The sequence below is a fragment of the Callithrix jacchus genome, chromosome 22 (genome assembly GCF_049354715.1).
Source record: "Callithrix jacchus isolate 240 chromosome 22, calJac240_pri, whole genome shotgun sequence".
In the NCBI taxonomy this organism is placed as follows: domain Eukaryota; kingdom Metazoa; phylum Chordata; class Mammalia; order Primates; family Cebidae; genus Callithrix; species Callithrix jacchus.
In genome coordinates, this window is record NC_133523.1 from 11,886,083 (window position 1) to 11,905,108 (window position 19,026).

Sequence of the window (19,026 nt, forward strand, 5' to 3'; positions counted from 1 at the left end):
CCCTGGGAGGTGGGGACACTATTAATAGCCCTAAGAGCAGCTGGGGGTGGGGTTGATTGTCTGGCCAGCCTGTCCTGTCCTGGGCAGTTCAAAGGGCCAGAAAGGGCAGTGCTGGAAATAGAGAGAGGGGGTGGAGGTGGAAGAACGGCTCTGCAGGCTCCTCCCTGGGATGGGACACTCCCTCCCAGGGCCCCTGTCTTTTCTTGGCATACAGGGTATTGAGGGCATTTTCCACTGTCAGTTTTTCTTCATCAGGTTGGGGAGGGGACAAAGCTTCAGGGTCTGGGGACGCTTGCCTAGACCCCACCATCACATGACTCTTGGCCCCAGGCCCTCTCAGAAATGCTGGCTACAGCTGCCGGCTGAGTCGTGGCACTAGCCAGCACTGCCAGGAGAGGTGCCTGGCCTGGCTGTTCATGGGCCTGCGCTCATGCTCCTGGTTTTCTCAGCTTTCTGTGTTCTAAGGCTGGGCTGGGCTGGGCTGGATAGGCCTTGGGCCTATCATTCCCAGAGTCTGGGGGACAAGCTCTGTCCTCCCTGTTCCCTGTTAGTCCTCTCTTCCCCACCCCCATTTCTAGTATGGTGACCATCTTGAGACCACTGGATGGCCACTGCACAACGATGTGGTGAGGTATATGCCTGTCAGGTATCTGCCCAGGTTCTGCCGTTATATTTGCAGAGAAACCTCACTGTGGCTCTTTGTAGATGGTATTGGGCCAGGCCCCGAGGGAGCCCCTCTGCTCACTGGCAGTGGTCTCTGGGGCCAGACACCAAAAACTGCAATCTAGGACATACTCACCATGTCATCAAGAGCATGAGCCCCTGGGGAGGGGTACTGAGGGTCAGCCACAGCTTCCCTACCAGGGTGGGAGGTGGCATTTGAACAGAGCTGAGAAGGAAGAATAAGCTTTCAGCAAATGGAGATGAAGGGAATTAGTAATCCAGGCGGAAGGACAGCCAACGTTTATGTAGTCCCAACTATAAGCCAGGCCCTGAGCTAAGCACCTTATTATACATATTTTCTCATTCATTCCTCAGGTAGGAATGCTAATGGTAGGTATTATCACCCTTTTACAGATGAGGAAACAGTTCATAACTTGGCCAAAGTAACGGGCTAGTAGGTTCTGGAGCATGGATGTGAATTCAGGAGGAGCCCTGGTACGCCATTGCTGGCCACACACCTCCTCCTTCCTTCTACCCTTCACTTCAGTGTGCCCTCTTCGGCCCCTCTGTGCTGGGGCAAGGCCAGCTCATCCAGGATTGGATATCCACAGTGGTAGAACACCACGTTGTGCCCCCTCAGTGCACACAGGCTCCAGACCAAGGGCACTTCCCTGGGTAGGCCAAGGGCAAGCTCAGAGGACAGGTGAAGCAGACCCAGGCCAATGGCTCCTGCCTTTCTCCATCTCCCCAAGATGCTTTTCTTTGCCTGTTGTCTTCAACTTCTTCTGCTTTGGTGGAATTCCTACCCCAGCTATCTCTGAAACATCTCAGACAGTGTTGCCTGCATGCCCTGGGTCCACTTGTTCCCTCTATAGACAGGTGTCTGAGGCACTGGGTTTGGTGCTGGGTCACCTTACCATGGGCAAATACAGGAGGAGCATGCAGGCCCACTCGAATGTCCCATTGCTGCTGTGGCTGGGAGTCCTATTTATTAACTGCTGGGCTGGGCCTGGAGTGGCCATTGGCAGGTGGGCCTTTGTCTACCTGCTCGGTGCTCAGCTCTGCACCAGGGGCACATCCCCTCTCTCCGTTGCTGGCCACTGCCTGTCATCCCTCGGGAAAGAGCAACTGAGCATTAGTTCCCCAGTGCCTCCTGGCTTCTCCCACCGCTCCATGCCTGGGCCCATCTCCCTGGTGTTCTCCCTGGGCTGGGGATGGCTGCTAATGAACCAGAGATGGGCAGAGAATGCTGAGCAGCTCACACCAAGAGAACTCCCTGGAGGGCTCCGGGGCCACTTCCTGGGGATGGAAGGGAGGTGGGAGTTCTATTTGTTTTCTTGTAGGAGAACTGTAAGTTTAGGTACACCTTTCTCGTTAAATGAGGGAGGCAGTGATGGGCTGTGTGGCTGAAAGTCTTCTGGCTAGGAGTCCCTTTCCACCTGGGGAGTGGAGGCAACCAAGGACTGTAGGAGACAGGCCTTCTTCACCTCCATACCGTGTGGGGCCTAAGGCTTTCAAATGAAATGTGAGCCTGCTCTGGTGGTCTCCTGGGTACGAGATGAGCAAGTCTTTGCTTTCTCCTTGCTTCCAGAAGCCTCACTGCTCAGCTGTGAGCCCTGCAGTAGCCAGACCTGGCCGTTTCTCCAGGGGCACCCATAGAGGCCAGGATGCATTGGAATGGAGAAAGTAGTTCTTCCTGGGGTCAGGGGATAGACAGGGGAATGTCCCATCCAGATGCTGGCCCTTCATCTGCCAGGTTCCTGTGGCCTAATCTCTTGCCTTCCCTACCCCCCACAATGGATTACCTTCAGCCTAGGCCCTAGGGGCAGCCAGGGCAGGCCTAGACCACATGTGGGTGTGACTCAGTTTCTTCCTCTTCCCTGTCACTTATCCCTTCTGCCATGTCCTCTTCCCCCATCCCCAGCAGGTCACTCAGGTCAAAGGCGGAAGCCCCTTTGGACCTATGAGCAGGGAGGGAATGAGGAAAGGGGAGAGGACGATAACAGGGGCAACATGTTTCCCTGTCCTTATCCCTGCCCTCACCCACAACTTGAGGGCTAGGCTTCTTTTTTTTTCAGACGGAGTTTCGCTCTTGTTACCCAGGCTGGAGTGCAATGGCGCGATCTCGGCTCACCGCAACCTCCGCCTCCTGGGTTCAGGCAATTCTCCTGCCTCAGCCTCCTGAGTATCTGGGATTACAGGCACGTGCCACCATGCCCAGCTAAATTTTTATATTTTTAGTAGAGCCGGGGTTTTACCATGTTGACCAGGATGGTCTCAATCTCTTGACCTCGTTATCCACCTGCCTCGGCCTCCCAAAGTGCTGGGATTACAGGCTTGAGCCACCACGCCTGGCCGGGCTAGGCTTCTTGTTCAGTCTCCTGCTTTAAATCATGTGAGACAGGAGGGAAAAATGCGCCAACTCAGGATGACTCCAGGATGTTTGTGTGCATGTGTGTGTGCATATGCATACTGGCTGGTGGGGCAGGGTGAGGAATGGAGAGAAGGAGAGGAAGATCCTAGAAGCCCCATGAGCCCAGGCCCTGGCCAAGCCTCACCCCCCCATCTGCCCTCTGGCTGCCCTGCATTTTCCAGGACTTCCTTGGTCTCCTGAGTCTCCTGTTTGCTCAGACAGGGAGAACTCCTCTGTGACCCGTTACTCTAGCCCCCCATCTATCCACCGTTTCCCTCCTCAGGGTGTCTCAGATTCTCAGACTTGGGTTTCAGGAGGCACAATAGTTACATTCTCCAGCTCTGATTGCTACAGGTGGGGCCTCTGGCTCCCCTTGAGATTGGGTTTCCTGTGCCCTGGACGCTCCAGAATCTCACAGGAAGGGGGAGAGAAGTAGGAGGCTGGTGCAGTGCTGGGAGGGCCGGTGATTGGCCCCAGAAACACACAGCCCTTCAGAGGATGGGGTGTTGCAGCAGCCCAGGGGTACCCTTAGAACAGAATATAACCCCACCTGCTTCTGGGTTGTCAGGCCTGGGAGGGCCAGGGTATGAGCAGGCACACCCCAAGGGCTGTTCTCCCCAGTTTCCAAAGGCCAGTTGTTCCTGCAAAGTTGAAGGGGGTTCCTCTCTGATGGCTCCAGATGTACCATCTCATTCGACCCATTCTTGACAGTGAGAAGTAGCTGGTGGCGCCTTGGGTGTGTGTGTGTGTGTGTGTGTGTGTGTGTGTGTGTGTGTGTGTGTGTCTGTCTGAGCATATGAGTGTATGCACCCAAGTGTATGCACGTGCCTGGGTATGCATATGTGGATTCGGCTAAGGCCGAATCTGTGTACTCCGCTCAGCCTCCATAAAATTTGTTAGACAAAGTCCGTGGGGCAACTGGCCAGCAAATTATACATGGCCCCTTTCACAGCACAAGTTTGCTTCTAGTGGGAGCTGAGGCCAGTGTTGGCTATAGCGAGCAGGAATTCTTCCCTCACCCTAGTGGGGACCATAACTATCTTCCCATCTGTAGGTGGAAAAATATACATATTAAAAACATGCTATCAATCAGAGTTTATGTGCAACCCCGGGCTCCCCCTGGCTGTTGGAGCTTCCCCTCCAGAGCGCTACTGAAGAGGCAGAGTTCTCTTGGAAACATACACAGGCACATATGCCTGCAAACAGCAGAAGAAGCAAGAGTGAGGGGTGCTGAAGAGGTGAGGGAAGGCAAAGGAAGGACAGAGAGAGGGGAGCCAAGGAAGACAGGGAAGTAAAACCAGAAATGGGGATCCAAGGGGAAAGGCAAAGAGCTGAAAAAAGAAGTCAGGTGGGGGCTTGTTCCACACACAGAGAGGGGGGCTGGTGCTGGTGTGGGAAGGGCAGTTTTGCAGGGGAGCTTTGTGGCTGTTCCAGAGGATACTGAGGGGCCCCTAAGGAAGAGGGGGGCCCAGAGTGGTCTCTTGGCTGAGCCTGGCTCTGGTCTGGGCACTGCCAGAGGCCTCCAGCCCACAAGCCATTGATGCTGGGGAGTAACCCATGATGTGCAAATGAATAGAGAGTGGCCCAGAACCTGGAGCCAAATCCCGTTTAGGAGGCTTGTTCAGCAGAGCCTACCTGGGCCCATATGGAGATAGAGTCTAGACTTAGCGCCTATTCCTTAATAGCCCTCCCTTCTGGAAGCCTGCAAAGTGACCAGAACCATGGGCAGGGGAAGTCTCTCCCTCAGAGACACAGATCTCATGAGTTACCCAGGTCCCTAGAGAAGGATGGCCAGCAGAGCTGGGTGTTTGTGTGACACAAGCCAGCCTGATGGCCCCAAACAGCATCGAGAATGAGCTGTGGGCTCTGAGATACTCACCTTTCCCTAGCCTAGCCCAGAAACCAGGGACCTTGAATGTCAGCCTGACCAGGGCACCTGTCAGACACAGTGGCTGGGCCCAGGTTTTAGGCAGCTACATTTGATGGGCCTAGTGGGAAGTAGCTGAGAACACAGAAAGAACTCTTCGGCTCCCTGCACCAGCATCGAAGGAAACTCTGAGTTGGTGTGGGGTGAGGGGAGGCAACAGCACCCACTTTATCCCATCTCCGACCATTCTCTCCAGGAAGTGCTGGGAGCCACAGTCCCTAAAGAGACTGGGAGGGTGGTTCGGTGGCCCTGAACTTGGGGGTATACAGTTAATGTCCCCACTGGCTGGCAAGCAGTGGAGAGAAGCCTGAGGCCGGAAAAGCTGCAGTGGACATGGCCCCAGAAGACTGGAGAATCAGAGACAGTCCTCAGAGGCGTGGGCCGGCAAGAGAGGATAAAAAATAAAAGATGGAGCCCGGCACCTGCCCGAGTTGTGCCAGCCAACACTGTCCCTGCCCCGCCACTGGCCCACAGGCCACCAGCTGGCCCATTGTCCCCAGTGAGAGAGCAGACATTGGAGGGGGCTCCCGTGTGGTCAGGGGCTCACTCATGCACGCCTGCCTGGCAGGGACTGCCAGGGGAGAGCCACTGCAGGCTTGGGGGCGAGGAGGGAAGAAGGGGGGTGGCGGAGAGACAGAGCGTGGAGACTGAGTGGGAGGCCCAGCCGGAGTCTGGGAGGCCGCCTTCCACCTTCAGAGTGGAGAACAGAGCCCTGCCGTGCTGCAGTCAGGTCCCCTCCTGTGCTGTTGGCAGTGGGCAGTGTGCGGGGCCTGCGAACAGGAGATAAAGAGTTCAGGCAGAGTGTTTTTCTCACTAACCGTGGATTTGTATATTTGTTCAGCTGGTGGCTCTGATAAGCCCCATTCTGCCAGATAAAAGCAGAGCGGCCACGAGGCAGGGCCTGTGGAGGGGGCGTCCTAATGGGGCCTTCCTCCTCTCTGTCCAGAATCCCAGGGTTACCCCCTCCCCTGGGGAGCCCAGACAGGGAAGGCAGTCACGACATGGGGATGCTCTGTAGCTCCTGTTGCCCGGGGGCTGTCCAGAGCAGGCCCAGATCTCAAGGCAAGGCTCCCCAAAGAGCCCACTGCATAAGAAAGCTGGGCCATATCGCGTAGTGCTATGGGACATCTAGTGTGGTGTGGGACGTCTCCTTGCCTCCCCAGGAGGCTTTCCACCATGGACCCAGTGGCCTGTCTGGGCTGTGCAGCCACTGGCTGGTTCCTGCCAGCCTCCTTCCTCCATCTATCCAACGTGCATCTGTGAGCTGACAGGGTGCTCAGAGCCCTTCCCTGTTGCGTCCCTGGTGTCCTGAGGTGCCTGCTGCCCTATCGGGAAAGGGGTCTACTCTTGCTGAACTAGTTAAGGCCCTGGGCCTAGAGATGGCCTGTGAGGGCTTCAGCCTCCTTTGAGTAGAGCTGCAGTGTCCCCCACCCCTGGTCTTGGCCTTCCTTTCTCCTTTCACTATGCTGGTCAGAGGGGAGAAGAGGAACACCACTTGAGCAGATCAGTGGGGCCCTGGCTGCAGCTGCCCCTGCTGCAGGGCTGGCTCCTGTGCCTCTGAGCCTGGGTCCAGATTTCCCGTGTCTCTGCCTTTTGTCCTGAAGCTGAGCTGAGCATGTTAAGGGCCTGCGGTGGCGGCATTGTGGGCCTCCGGCTGGGGCCGCCAGCCGTAAGATGGCTGCCAAGGTCTAAAATGGCTGCCAGCAGCGCCCGGAGCAGTGCCCGGAGGCGCGTGGCAGGGGACTAGCTTGCACCGGATCCTCGCTCCCACTTGCTCCTTTCCATAGAGCTAATAGTAATAACAGCAGTAACGGTTTAGGGATGCGTCCTGGTTTAGAAGGATTTCCTGTCTGTCGCGCTCTCCTGGAGCCCCATTTGTCTCTGCCTCAGTCGCTGGCCCACCTCCATCTCTTTGTCGGGTTCCCTCTTGGCTGTCCCTGGGCTGGGTATGTGCATGTGCACGGGCACATGGCTTTGCCATCCCTACTTGGCCTTTCACAGTGGGTTGGGGTCGCTCCCATGGGGTGGACACTGAGGCTTTCTCCTTATTCCCTCAACTCTACTGATCCAGGTCTGGAGGGCTTGGTGGGGACCAGGTTGGGCGGTGTTCATAGCAGAGAGCCCTGGTTAGCAGAGTGGGGACTATGTGCCCCTCTCTGAGCTCTGCAAGTGGGTCCTGAGGCTGTGCCCTTCCCAAGCCATGATTTAGAACAGCCACAGGACCAGGGTCTGAGGAGACCCTGGGGCGGGCTGTCTGCTTCATAGGCCCCTTGGCTGCCACTCCTGGACTGGCTGGGGCTCAAATCAGACCCAGAAAGCCAGCCATGGGCCAAGGTGAGAGAGTGAGATAGTGTCAAGAAAGTTCACGTTCACACCATGCTATGGCACCGAGAGGTTGCCCTCCCAGGGAACATGGGTGGGCTTCCTCCAGAGTAAAGGGTGCCACTAACAAAGAGATGGCCCAGAGTGGGAATCTCTTTTGCCAAACACAACCAGGGTTGAGCGAAAGGGGAGGTATGGAAGGCTACATCCCAAACCAGAGGTGGTGAAGTGTATCCTTCCATGTTAAAAGCACTTTTTAGCACTATTAGAAAGGATTCCTTTCTTGACTCACTACAATAGGATTAATTTTTTGGAATTAAAAGAAAATCAAAGTTAAGTGGGGATAGGGTGGAGGGGGAGTGGGGCCTGAAACAGTCACCCTTTTTTACCTGTTACGCAAAGGCAGCAGCCCGGAGTGTGGCCAGTGCTTTCAGCCCAAGATGTGGTGAGGCCCTCACCTGTAAGCAGGGATGCCACCTGGGTGGGCTGCATCCTATCTTGCAGCCCCAGCACCCAGCTCTGTTCTAGGATCCCTCTTCCCAATCCTTGGGCTGATGTCACTTTTTGGGAACCTCCTTTATGGCGGGGACCAGCAAGTTGAATCAGGGTAGTAGCAAGACTCAGGAGGCAGGAATGCTCTGTAAAGTCGGGCAAAGCCCTGGCCAATACCAAGGCACGTTTTTTGGATGCCACCCCCATGTGGTCTGCCTGTGAGCAGCTGATTCTTCACCAAATGCCTGCCTTCTTCCTGCCCCACAACCTGCCTGGCCCCCCTCCACCACTCTCTCGCCAGCTGTCGTGCCCAGGCAGGCATTCTGGAGGTCCCCGTTGTGCCCTTGGCACACAAAGCTTTGAGGACCAGGGGGATGGGGGTGGGGGGCTTTCCCAAGCTCAGCAAAATATTCACACACACACTCCACCCTGCCCCCAGCCCTCTGTGAGCTCCCACTGTACAATGAGCCCTTGTCTCGGGGCTCCCTCTGAGCAGCTGTGGCACCGGGGCATGAGACAGCCCAGACAGGCTGGCACAGAGCGGGCGACAGCGTCAGGGCAAACCTCCCCCCTCTGGGTTGCCAGGCACTGCCTGTGAACATAAAGGTGAGGTGGGGGAGGCGCAGGCAGACAGGAATGGCTTCAATTAACCAAGTAAGGGAAGGGGATGCTCCTCTGGGAGCTGGGGCTGGTGGGGGATGGGGGACCCTTGGGTTCATCCCCACTGTGGAGAGAAATGGTCTCTGGCTTCTCTCCTGGGACCCCTCCTTGCTCTTGACTCTTGGCCAGTGCTTCTTGTCCAAGGGTGACTTTACCCCTCAGGGCAGTGGATGATGTCTTGAGACAGTTTGGGTTGTCACAGCTGGGATGCTACTGTCATCTAGTGGGTGGAGGCCAGGGATGCTGCCTAGATACCCTACAGTGCACAGGATGGTCCCCACTACAAACCAATCTGGCCCAAATGTCAGCAGTGACAAGGCTGAGAAACCTAACTGGGCATGAGCCTGTCTTTCTTTCCCTGTTTTGGGTCTCCCTGAGCCTCCTGGGGCTGGTTTGGGGAGAGGGTGGAGTGAAGGTTTCTCTGGCCGGGGTGGGCCCTCCCTGCTCGTGCACCCGGCTGGAGGGGTCGCTGCTTGGCTGGTGCTTATGGGGAACTTTGCTCTTGACACATCTTCCCCTTTGTGTCTCCTGCAGAATCCGGACAATCAGATAGTTCAAACCAGCAAGGAGATGCGGACATCAAACCACTGCCCAACGGTCAGTGCCCCCCACCTGCCCAACCGCCCTTGTCCTCCATGCCCCTCTATTTCCTTCCCCCACCTTGGCTGCCCTGGCCACTGTCATTTCTTCCTCACAGGTGGCTATAGGCAGCTGTGCCACTGAGGCTGGGGTGCTTCAGAATGCCACCTCAATGAGGGCACTGGCTTAGCTGTCTCTTGACTGAGCTTAGCTTGCTGTCCTGAAGGGACAGGGGCACACCTAGAGCATGCCCCCTCTTTGGTGTAGACCTGAGGGCCAGCCTGGATCTGGAAACGGGACTTGGGAGGGAGAGTCAGCAGTGGGGAAGGCCTTTGCAAACAGGCAGGCAGCCCCCTTCTGGCCTTGTCTTGACTCACTCATCCTTTCCCCTCTTTAGGGCACTTAAGTTTCCAGGACTGTTTTGTGACTTCCGGGGTCTGGAATGTGACGGAGCTGGTGAGAGTATCACAGAGTAAGTGAGTCCTTCCTTCCAGGCCAGGGATGGGGATTGAAAGTAAGGAGGTAGGACCTCATGGGATGTCCTCCTAATGGAGTCTTAGGGGAGTGGATGGGGACAGATGGTTTCTGGGACACTATTGGCCCTGTTGGTGCTGGGCTGGGTATAGTAGAGTCTTCCAGAGAGCCCTGTCTCCAGTCTCCATTGCTTTGGAGGAAAAAAAAAAGTCACAACCAAAGTCTCTTCTCCTGTGACCCCTAGCTGAGAGAAGGTTCCTCAGCAGCCCAGATGGCCCACTTTCCCCCATCTCCTGGCCCCATAGTCAACTCACCCTGGGATTCTGGGAAACCATTCATGACAATGAAACAGACCCCATCAGGCCTCCCCCCACCTCCAAACCTCATCATCCTCTCATTCTTCCTAGCTCCTGTTGCCACAGCATCAGGGCCCAACTTCTCGCTGGCGGACCTGGAGAGTCCCAGCTACTACAACATCAACCAGGTGACCCTGGGACGGCGGTCCATCACCTCCCCTCCTTCCACCAGGTGAGCCCAGTGGCCCCACCTTCCCACCTTCTCTCTCCTCCCCCCAGGGCCAGGGCTGTCCTAGGTGGCTATAGGCAGCTATATCACTGAGGCTGGGGTGCTTCAGAATATCACCTCTCATTGAGGGCACTGGCTCTAACACTTTAGAGTTCACCAGTAGCAGTCACCCACTGAGCTCCTGCTTTGTGCTGTCATGTAGCACCTAGCCCTGGGGATACAAATTTGCACAAGGCATGGCTCTGCCTGGAAGTGGGAGTCTGAGAAAGTCTCTCCCTTGTGGAGGTGACATTTGAGCCCAGACACACAGGGGCAGGTCGGGGGTTTGTTGCAGGAGAAGAGGGCAGCCTCTGTCCCAGTCCAGCCTGCATAGGCTGGCGGGACCACCCTGCAGAGGGCTTTGGAGGCCAGAAGAAAGCATTTAGACTTCATCCTTGGGTAGCGGGGACTCCTAAGGGGTTTTAAGCGGGGATGCTGAGGGTGTGTGCTCCAGAAAGCTCTCGCCACCAGCAGTGTGTGGGCAGGACTGATTGCCAGTTAGGAAGCCATTGGAAAGGCTGGAGTGGGGGAGAGCCTAAAGGGGTAGGGGTGGCATGGAGAGGGAGAGAGATGCTTGGGAGGTGGAGATGTGGGTTCTGGCCAGGGCAAGTCATGCTGGGCAGGGTCCACCCTGTCTTTTTTTTAAAACGTGGGTGTTTTGAGATTTTCGACATTCATTTTGGTATTTTTTAAATATTGGACTATATTCTTTATATTGATAACTGAGTTTTGTGTTATTTTTGTCCCTTCAATTACCTCATTCACCTCACCCTAGCCTTGGGGGCTGCTGGGGAATCATGGGTGGGATACAGTAGGCAGCTGAGGGTTTTGCTCAGTTCTCTGATATGGGCAACCTGGAGGACTGTGGCATCACATATCGGGAAGGGGCTTGAGGAAGAGGAGCAGGCTTGGAGCTAGTGGCTTGAGGGCCTAGGGATGATCCTGGGGTTGAGCATGCAGTGAGTGCCCAGAAGTGCTTCTGTCAGCTGGCATCACTCCCCACCCAGAGGGCCATCTGTGCACAGTTGTTTGACCTGGACACTTGATCACTCTCTGGAGCCTCGGCCCATCCTTGGCCCATCTGATCCTTTCTTCTTTCCCCAGCACCACCAAGCGCCCCAAGTCCATCGATGACAGCGAGATGGAGAGCCCCGTCGATGATGTGTTCTATCCTGGGACAGGCCGTTCCCCAGCAGCTGGTAGCAGCCAGTCCAGCGGGTGGCCCAACGATGTGGATGCAGGTATGGGTGCAGGGGTCCTGACCCAGAGCAAGAGCAACCCAGAGCCTTTTTGTCCCCCTCTCAGTTTACCTGGTAAGCCTCCCACCAGTTCCTCCTATGTCGGGAGACATTACCCACCTATTTTCTTGCCTCCTGATCTTCCACGGAGGGCAGAGCAGGCTGAAGCAAGGGAGTGGAGGTGAGGAAGGGTGCTGTCAGAGTCAGCAGCAGAGCCTATGGTGTGGGAAGCAGAGGGGCTGCCAAGTCTCTGGTGCCCCATGGTGGGGTGGCCGCAGCCCCTCCTGGTATTTCTCTAGAGAGGTTGCCCCACCCTGTGGGCCTCATGGTTTAAAGCAGTTTCTCACCCTGGGCACTAATGACATTTGGGGGCTCATCATTCTGTGTAGTGGGAATTATTCTATGCACGGCAGGAGGTTTAACAGCATCCCTGGCCTCCACACATAAGATGCCAGCAGCAAAACACCCACCCACAATTTTGATGACCCAAAATATCTCCAGACATTGTCAAACGTCCCCTAGTGAGACAGCATCCTCCCAGATGAGAACCACTCAGGGCCCAGCTTTCCGGAGAGAGACTCAGAGTCTAGTGAAGAATGAGCAGAGTCCTTTTGAGACAAGACAGGGAAGCCAGCAAAAGGGAGAGAATACGGAGGATGCCAGCTTGACTCTTCCCAGTCCCTTCTAGGGATCCTCTTTCTGTTGAACCCACCCCTCTTCACCTCCATTTTTTACTAAGAATGCAGATAGACCTGGAAGAGAGTAACACGTGCGTGTGTATGCATGTGCATGAGCACATGTGTGTGAGGAGGCTGTCTTCAGGAGCCCCCCACTGATGTGCCAATGGTAGAGTCTGTGTATATCCTCACTGTGGGTGTGACAGGGCCTGGGAGTGCAGACCCATGAGTGTGAACTGTGCACTGGGCACATCTGCTCTGGATGGGCCTGGACCCTGGGCTTCATTCTCCTCCTCTAGAAGATGAGGATCTGAACTGATGGCACTGAGTCTGATGTTTTCCAGATATGCCCCTACTAAGAAGGGCCAAGTGGGCAGGCAGAGGCTGGGATGGAGCAGGGTAGCGCTGGGAGGCGCTCCTGCTTTTCTGCTGCCCCAGAATGAATGCAAACTCCGGCAGCTTCTCCTCCTCCTGGGAGGAAAGGAGGGCTTGCATCCAGGCCTTGGGCTGAGGGAGTAGGCCGGAGACCCTCTAGAGTCCGCCAATGGAGGCTGGCCTCTGTGAGAAGGCTTCCTCCCGTGATTCTCGGGTCTCTCCCAGGGTCTCCTTGTGGCGGGCAGGGACTTGGGCCAGCATGTGCTACATGCTTCCCTGGGGAGCCTTGAGAGGCAGAGAGAGGAGTTGAGAAGGCCTGGGAGACTCTTGGGTTACATCCTGGGTCCCTCACCAGGGCCTCAGTAGGTGACCGCTTCTGCAAGGACTGCCCATGTGGTGCATAGAGGGCTATGTCTTTAGCTGGCTCCTGAGGCAAGGGCTTCTGGGCTCCTCTGCCCAGACCTAGTTCCTGAGGAGCCCCCCTCTTCCTGGCTCCTGCTCTCTCTTTTCTTGGCTGTCTGCTTTTGTGCCTGCCATTTCTGCATTTCTGCTCTTTCCGGCAGTCCTGCCATGCACGGCCCCCCAACATCCTCCTGCAGCACCCCCGGCTCCCTTTTCCCCTCACCCCCCTGTGTGTTGTTTCCCTAGGCTGCGACAAATCGCCAATTAAGCATCCCAGCTGCAGGACAGGGAACAGCTGGGGAGGCACTGTACGGCCGTAGGGACAGCTGTGCACAGCTGGTAGGATGCTCCCCCTCCCCAGCATGCCAGCTATCAGGTGGCACACAGCTGCCGCCAGATAACACCTCTGCTGGCGGCTGGGAGTTTGCCCTTCCCCCGCTTCCCTCTGCAGTTAAGATAGCTCTTATTTCTCTGTTCTGCAGCCCCTCCACCCCTCATCCAAACTGATGCAATTTGCCCTGGGAGGATGGCAGCTCTAGAGATCTGCCCTGACTCTGTCTTATCCCTCCCAGCCGGGGCACAACTTTAAAGCTCAGCCCAAGATGGGAGATGATCTTTCCAGAAGAACCTGGCCCACCAGGGCCCTGCTTTGTCATTTGGATGCTATGGCCACTGGGCAGAGATGACTTTCTAAAGACAGACCTCAAACAAGGTGTTCTCTGTGCCCTTGTTTCATGCTGAATGCCACCCATACCTCTGGCACCAGGAGCAGGACAGATCCCTGAAATTACCCATCCTATGGTAGCTGAGCTTCTGGGTCCCCTGGCTGGGGGAGTCCTCTCCCCTCTGGCTCTGTCTCCAGGGCCCAGCTAGGCCTGAGCAGCCTGAGGACTCTCTAGGTCCTCTGGTCCCTGTCCTTGCTCTCTCGTTGGGCATTGTGTCCCTCCTGAGGGTCCATGGCTGTGTGTTCCCATCACTAAATGGAGCCCTGGCTTCTTCCCACCAGAACCTCCGGTGGCCCAGGGCACCATGGCATAGACACCAGCCTGTCCCTCCCAAACTCACCCCTTCCCAGCTTTCAAGCTGGTGCCCTAGTGTTCCTCCTGCACTCCTTTCCAGATATTGGTTCTGCATCCCCCCTTTCTTTCCATTACCTGCTTGCCAGGGCACAGGTTGGGCCCCTTGCTCACCCCCTGCCTGGTGCACACCACCCCACATTACCCAGGGGCCTCATTTTCCTCTCTGGTTAGAAGTACCCCCTGGCTGGCCTCCACACAGGGCCTCGGAACCAGGCCTAGAACGAGGCCTAGGACTGGGCAAGGAGCAGCAGGAGGGAGCATGGTGGTGGAGGAAGGGACAGCAGGGAGGGGCTGAGGAGAGAAGGAGCGAGCTGCTGGCTTCCCGCCTTCCCCGCGCCCACCCCAGCCCAGCTAAACCTGCCCTGTGTTGCTGCTTCCTCCCCCCAGGCCCGGCTTCTCTAAAGAAGTCAGGAAAGCTGGACTTCTGCAGTGCCCTCTCCTCTCAGGGCAGCTCCCCGCGCATGGCTTTCACCCACCACCCACTGCCTGTGCTTGCTGGAGTCAGACCAGGTGAGAAATGGGGGGCCCCGGAGGGGGGCAGTGGGGGAGGTGGCTGAGCATCTAGGGGCAGCTGGCCAGGTGAAGGGGCCAGGGCTGACCCTGAGTGACAGCCCTAAGCTCTCTGAGTGGGCCATGGTGCAGCAGCCGGTAGGCATGGAAGCCAGTCCCTGCTTCATGCAGCACTGCGTGGAGGACCAGGCCAGGCCTCTGGGCTGCCCACTTAGTTCCTGAATGCCCTCCGACTTCTTCTCACTCCTTGTGTGTGTGGGTGCTGGCTACAATGCAGGCCGGTCCCAAGGCCTCCCTAACTCTGGCCCAGTTCTCCTTTTGTCCTGCCAGCTGTGGGCGGGAAGGCACAGCCTTCTCCCCTGCCCTCCTGTCGGCTCCTCTCTCCCAGCTCCTGCCTGAGCCCAGGCTCTGGTTGTTTCCCAGCATGCTTCCAGGTTGGTGTGGGGCCTGGTTGGAGAAGAGCACTCCTAAGGAGCCCAGGCTCCTACATGGTGTCCTGGGGGAAGTAGCTCCCTTGTCTGGGCCTCCCTGCCCCTTTCTGGAAAGGAAGATCTGGGCCTAGGGGACAGGTGGTGCCTGGACTCCTCTCCAGGAAAAGGAACTGGCCACCACTGTGGGGGCTGCTGTCTGATTTCAGTGTCTCCAGCTGAGAAGGTACTTGGGATAAGAACACCTAGATTGTCCTGAGGAGATGGGATCAGGCAGGAGGTTGTGGGAGCTGAGACCTCAGACCTGTCACTCCTTTACTTTCTTCTTCCCTCTCTGGGCACCCACCTGGCAGCAAGAGGCGTGGACTTTTTCTGGACATGGCCCTATGTCCGCCCGCCATCTCCTGGGCTCATATGTAGGACACAGAAAACGAGGAGGTTTACCTCCTGGCTTCCTCCTTGGGGCCTCCTGGCTGGGAGCCCAGAGGCAGCCGGTGCTCAGGCAGGGTGTGGTGGCTGCAAGGTGGGGGTGGGGAGCCCAGGCCCTCTGCACAGGCAGCAGGAGGGCGAAGGCCTGGCTCCTCCGGCTCCAACTCAGCTTTTATGAACTCCAGAGAAAAGCCAAGTTTCCTCAGCCCCCTAATGAAACCGAGAGCAAGAGTGAGCTGATTGGAAACAGACAGGAGGGGGAAGAGCTGGGGCCTACTCTGGGTTTGGAATTGCGTGTGTTAGGACGGGTGTGTGAGAGTGATGGGGGCAAGCACATGAGAACACCACCTGGGTGGCGGCGGCTGGGTGCACAACAGCTCTCGCTCAGGAGATGTTTGTGCATATGTCAGATGGCCATCCTGAGCAGATGCTGGCTGTGTCTTCATCCAGAGCCCCAGGGAAACTTCTGCCTCCTCTTGTCTCCCAGTCTCCTACCAGGGCCTGGATTAGGGCAGGGCTAGTGAGGCACCCAGTTCAGATGCAGAATGTCAGCAAGTATGAAAAACTCAGTCATCAAGATAAATAATATTTTTATGGAATATGTTTTTTAAATCCAAACTTTTGCAAAAAAAAAAAAAAAAGGGTATGATGAGTAAATATCAATTTTTTTTTTTTTTTTGAGACAGAGTCTCTGTCGCCCAGGCTGGGTGCAATTTTTGTTCACTGCAATCTTCGCCTCCTGAGTTCTAGTGATTCTCCTGCCTCAGCCTCCCGAATAGCTGGGATTATAGGCACACACTACCACACCCAGCTAATTTTTGTATTTTTAGTAGAGATGGGGTTTTACCATGTTGGCCAGAATGGTCTTAATCTCTTGACCTTGTGATATGCCCACCTAAGCCTCTCAAAGTGCTGGGATTACAGGCATGAGCCACTGCACCCAGCCTGTTTTTTTTTTGAGACCGAGTCTTGCTCTTTCGCCAGGTGCCGGGTTGGAGTACAGTGGCCCGATCTTGGCTCACTGCAACCTGTATCTCCCGGGTTCAAGCAGTTCTCCTGCCTCAGCCTCCTGAGTAGCTGGACTACAGGCGTGTGAAACCAGCCCAGCTAATTTTTGTATTTAGTAGAGACTTGGTTTCACTATGTTGGCCAGGATGATGGTCTCAATCTCTTGACCTCCTGATCTGCCCGTCTCAGCCTCCCAAAGTGCTGGGATTACAGGCGTGAGCCACCGTGCCCGGCCTCTTCTTTCTTTAGAGAGTTCCCTGCTCTATCATTTAGGCTGAATGCAGTGGTATGATCATAGCTCACTGCAGCCTAGAATTCCCAGGCTCAAGTGACCCCTCCTGTGTGTCATCCTGGCAAATTATTTTAATTGTTTGTTGTAAAGACAGGGTCTTGCTATGTTTCCCAGGCTGGCCTCCAACTCTTGGATCAAGTGATCCTCCCACCTTAGCCTCCCAAAGCACTGGGATTACAGGCACAAGCCACAGTACCTGGCTATGTCTTGGTTTAAAATTGTTTAAAATGTTGAAGCTGGGCACAGTGGCTCATGCTTGTAATCCCTGTGCTTCAGGAGGCCAAGACAGGAAGACTGCTTGAGGCCAGGAGTTCAAGGCCGCAGTGAGCAGTGATCACGCCACTGCACTCCAGCCTGGGTGACAAGGCAAGATCTTGTCTTTATAAAAGAAATTTTTAGGCTGGAGGCAGTGGCTCACGCCTGTAATTCCAGCACTTTGGGAGGCCAAGGCAGGCGGATCACTTGAGCCCAGGAGTTTGAGATCAGCCCAGGCAATATGGCAAAATCTCATCTCAAGAAAAAAAATACAAAACTCAGCCAGGTGTGGTGGCATGCACCTGTAGTGCCAGCTACTTGGGGGGCTGGGGCAAGAGGATCACATGAGACCGGGAGGATCACTTGCAGTGATTCATGTTTGTGCCACTGTATTCCAGCCTGGATAACAGAGCGAGACCCTGCCTCAAATAATAATAAATATAATTTTTAAAATTCCAATAAAATAAAGACAAGATCCTCCCCTGCCTCATCTGCCTCATTCTAATCTCCCAGCACTTGGTTGTGATCAGACTTTATTTGCAAAAATAAATGGCTGGCCTTTGGACCCCAGTTTGCCGATTTGATGATGATGATTTTTATACTGCATTAAAACATCATGGATCGTGATGACTGACTTTTTTTTGTTGCCTTAACTTTTGGCTGCCTCGCCTGCTCAGGACCCTCAGCCCTCTCACCGGCAGCTCCCCTCCTCTCTTGTCCCTCCCACTGGCTGCCTCGTTGGCCCTGACGCCCTTTTTTCCCTGCCCACGTGCATGCAGGGAGTCCCCGGGCCACAGCGTCAGCCCTGCACTTCCCCTCCACGTCTATCATCCAGCAGTCGAGCCCGTATTTCACGCACCCAACCATCCGCTACCACCACCACCACGGGCAGGACTCACTGAAGGAGTTTGTGCAGTTTGTGTGCTCAGATGGCTCGGGCCAGGCCACCGGACAGGTGAGTCCAGAGGGCCCCAGGAGCCCAGCTACAGCCTCATCTCCACGTCTGTCTGTCTGTCTCAGGGCTCACAGGGAGAGGGCCAGAAAGCCAGAAGCCCACCCAGGGCTGGAGCAGCAGGGAGCCACTAGTACCAAACGCCTTGATTTTCTGGGTCTGGGGGCGGGGGTCTGTATATTATGCCAGGGCCTGTCTATCATGGTCCGGAGAGGTGGGGGCAGCATCTGGGCCCCCTTGCTCGGGCTCCTTGCCCTTCCCATGGCCCTTGTTCCCCCAGCAGGAATGAACTCATCATGATCCAACCTGGGCCTGGGCCCCAACTTCCCAGCGCTCCTCTTAAACCTCGGGGCTGCAATGATTTGCTAGATTGTAGACCAGGGTTTCCCAATCTCAGCACTGTTGAAATTTGGGGCTGTTTAGTCACTGCTGTGTGAGACCATCCTGTGTACTGTAGGGTGTTGAGCAATATCTCTGGCTTCCACCTGCTAGATACCAGGAGCCCCTCCTTCTCCCCAGTCCTGATAGTAAAGAATGTCTTCAGATTTCAGTGTGCCCAGGAGGGTAAGACCATCCCTGGTGAGGAGCGCTATGTTAAGGGAAAGCCCTGATCCACAGAGACCCCTGTTGGCAGGACTTTTTAACAAAGGGTTCTCAGGACGGCCCGGTTCTAGAGTGAAACCCTGCTGTTCCTTAGCCCTTGGAAACACACTGCTTCCCTGCTGGAGCTCTTCTCTGTCACTGAGGAGCAGAAACTCAGCTCAACGAAAGAATTATCCCAGGAGGTGGTGGGCCAGAGATGACTCTTCAGTGGGACAGTGGTCCCTGGTTGGAACGTGGAGGTTTCTAGACCTCTGGGAAAATTCCAGAGCCTCAGCAGCATGGTGTGCTAGAAGAAGCCCCAGCTCCTCTGCAGCCGGCCCTCCCAGCCTGAAAGCCTGCTGTGAGAGGTCAGGGAGGGAGGATGCTGAAAGGGCTGTGGTGGGAAAAGGCATCCTGGAAGCCCACACCAGAGGCTGCTGCTGCCACCAGCCCCGTGCTGCCTTGGTGTGCTCTGGCAGAGTTAGCATTTGCTAAGTGCTGGTGTATTGATTTGTGGTGGGGCCGTGGCTCTGCCTCCTCGCTCTGTCCGTAAAGGAAGCCAGTTTCTTCCCTCCCTCCTGCTCCCCTCCTGTTGCTTTCCTCCGTCTCCTTTCTCCCTTTGCCCTGCGAGGGTTTCTGTTGGCTGACTCTTAGTATACTTGTAGCTTTACCCACCTCTCTGGACAAGCTCCGTCCACTTTTAGG

General features: G+C 55.8%; 1 protein-coding gene across 21 annotated transcripts in view; it reads left to right on the top strand.

Moving 5' to 3' along the window:
* Positions 1-19,026, top strand: part of NFIX (nuclear factor I X) — a 102,285-nt gene that overhangs the window by 68,320 nt on the left and 14,939 nt on the right. For 11 of the 21 annotated variants that reach the window (XM_035286222.3, XM_078360695.1, XM_035286223.3 and 8 more), the window contains exons 3-8: positions 9,012-9,074; positions 9,454-9,528; positions 9,938-10,058; positions 11,199-11,335; positions 14,253-14,375; positions 17,567-17,742. In XM_035286222.3, the coding sequence (XP_035142113.1) occupies positions 9,012-9,074; positions 9,454-9,528; positions 9,938-10,058; positions 11,199-11,335; positions 14,253-14,375; positions 17,567-17,742 (695 nt within the window). The remainder of the gene's footprint in view (positions 1-9,011; positions 9,075-9,453; positions 9,529-9,937; positions 10,059-11,198; positions 11,336-14,252; positions 14,376-17,566; positions 17,743-19,026) is intronic. The other 10 variants (XM_078360700.1, XM_078360691.1, XM_078360694.1 and 7 more) reach the window with 2 other exon arrangements.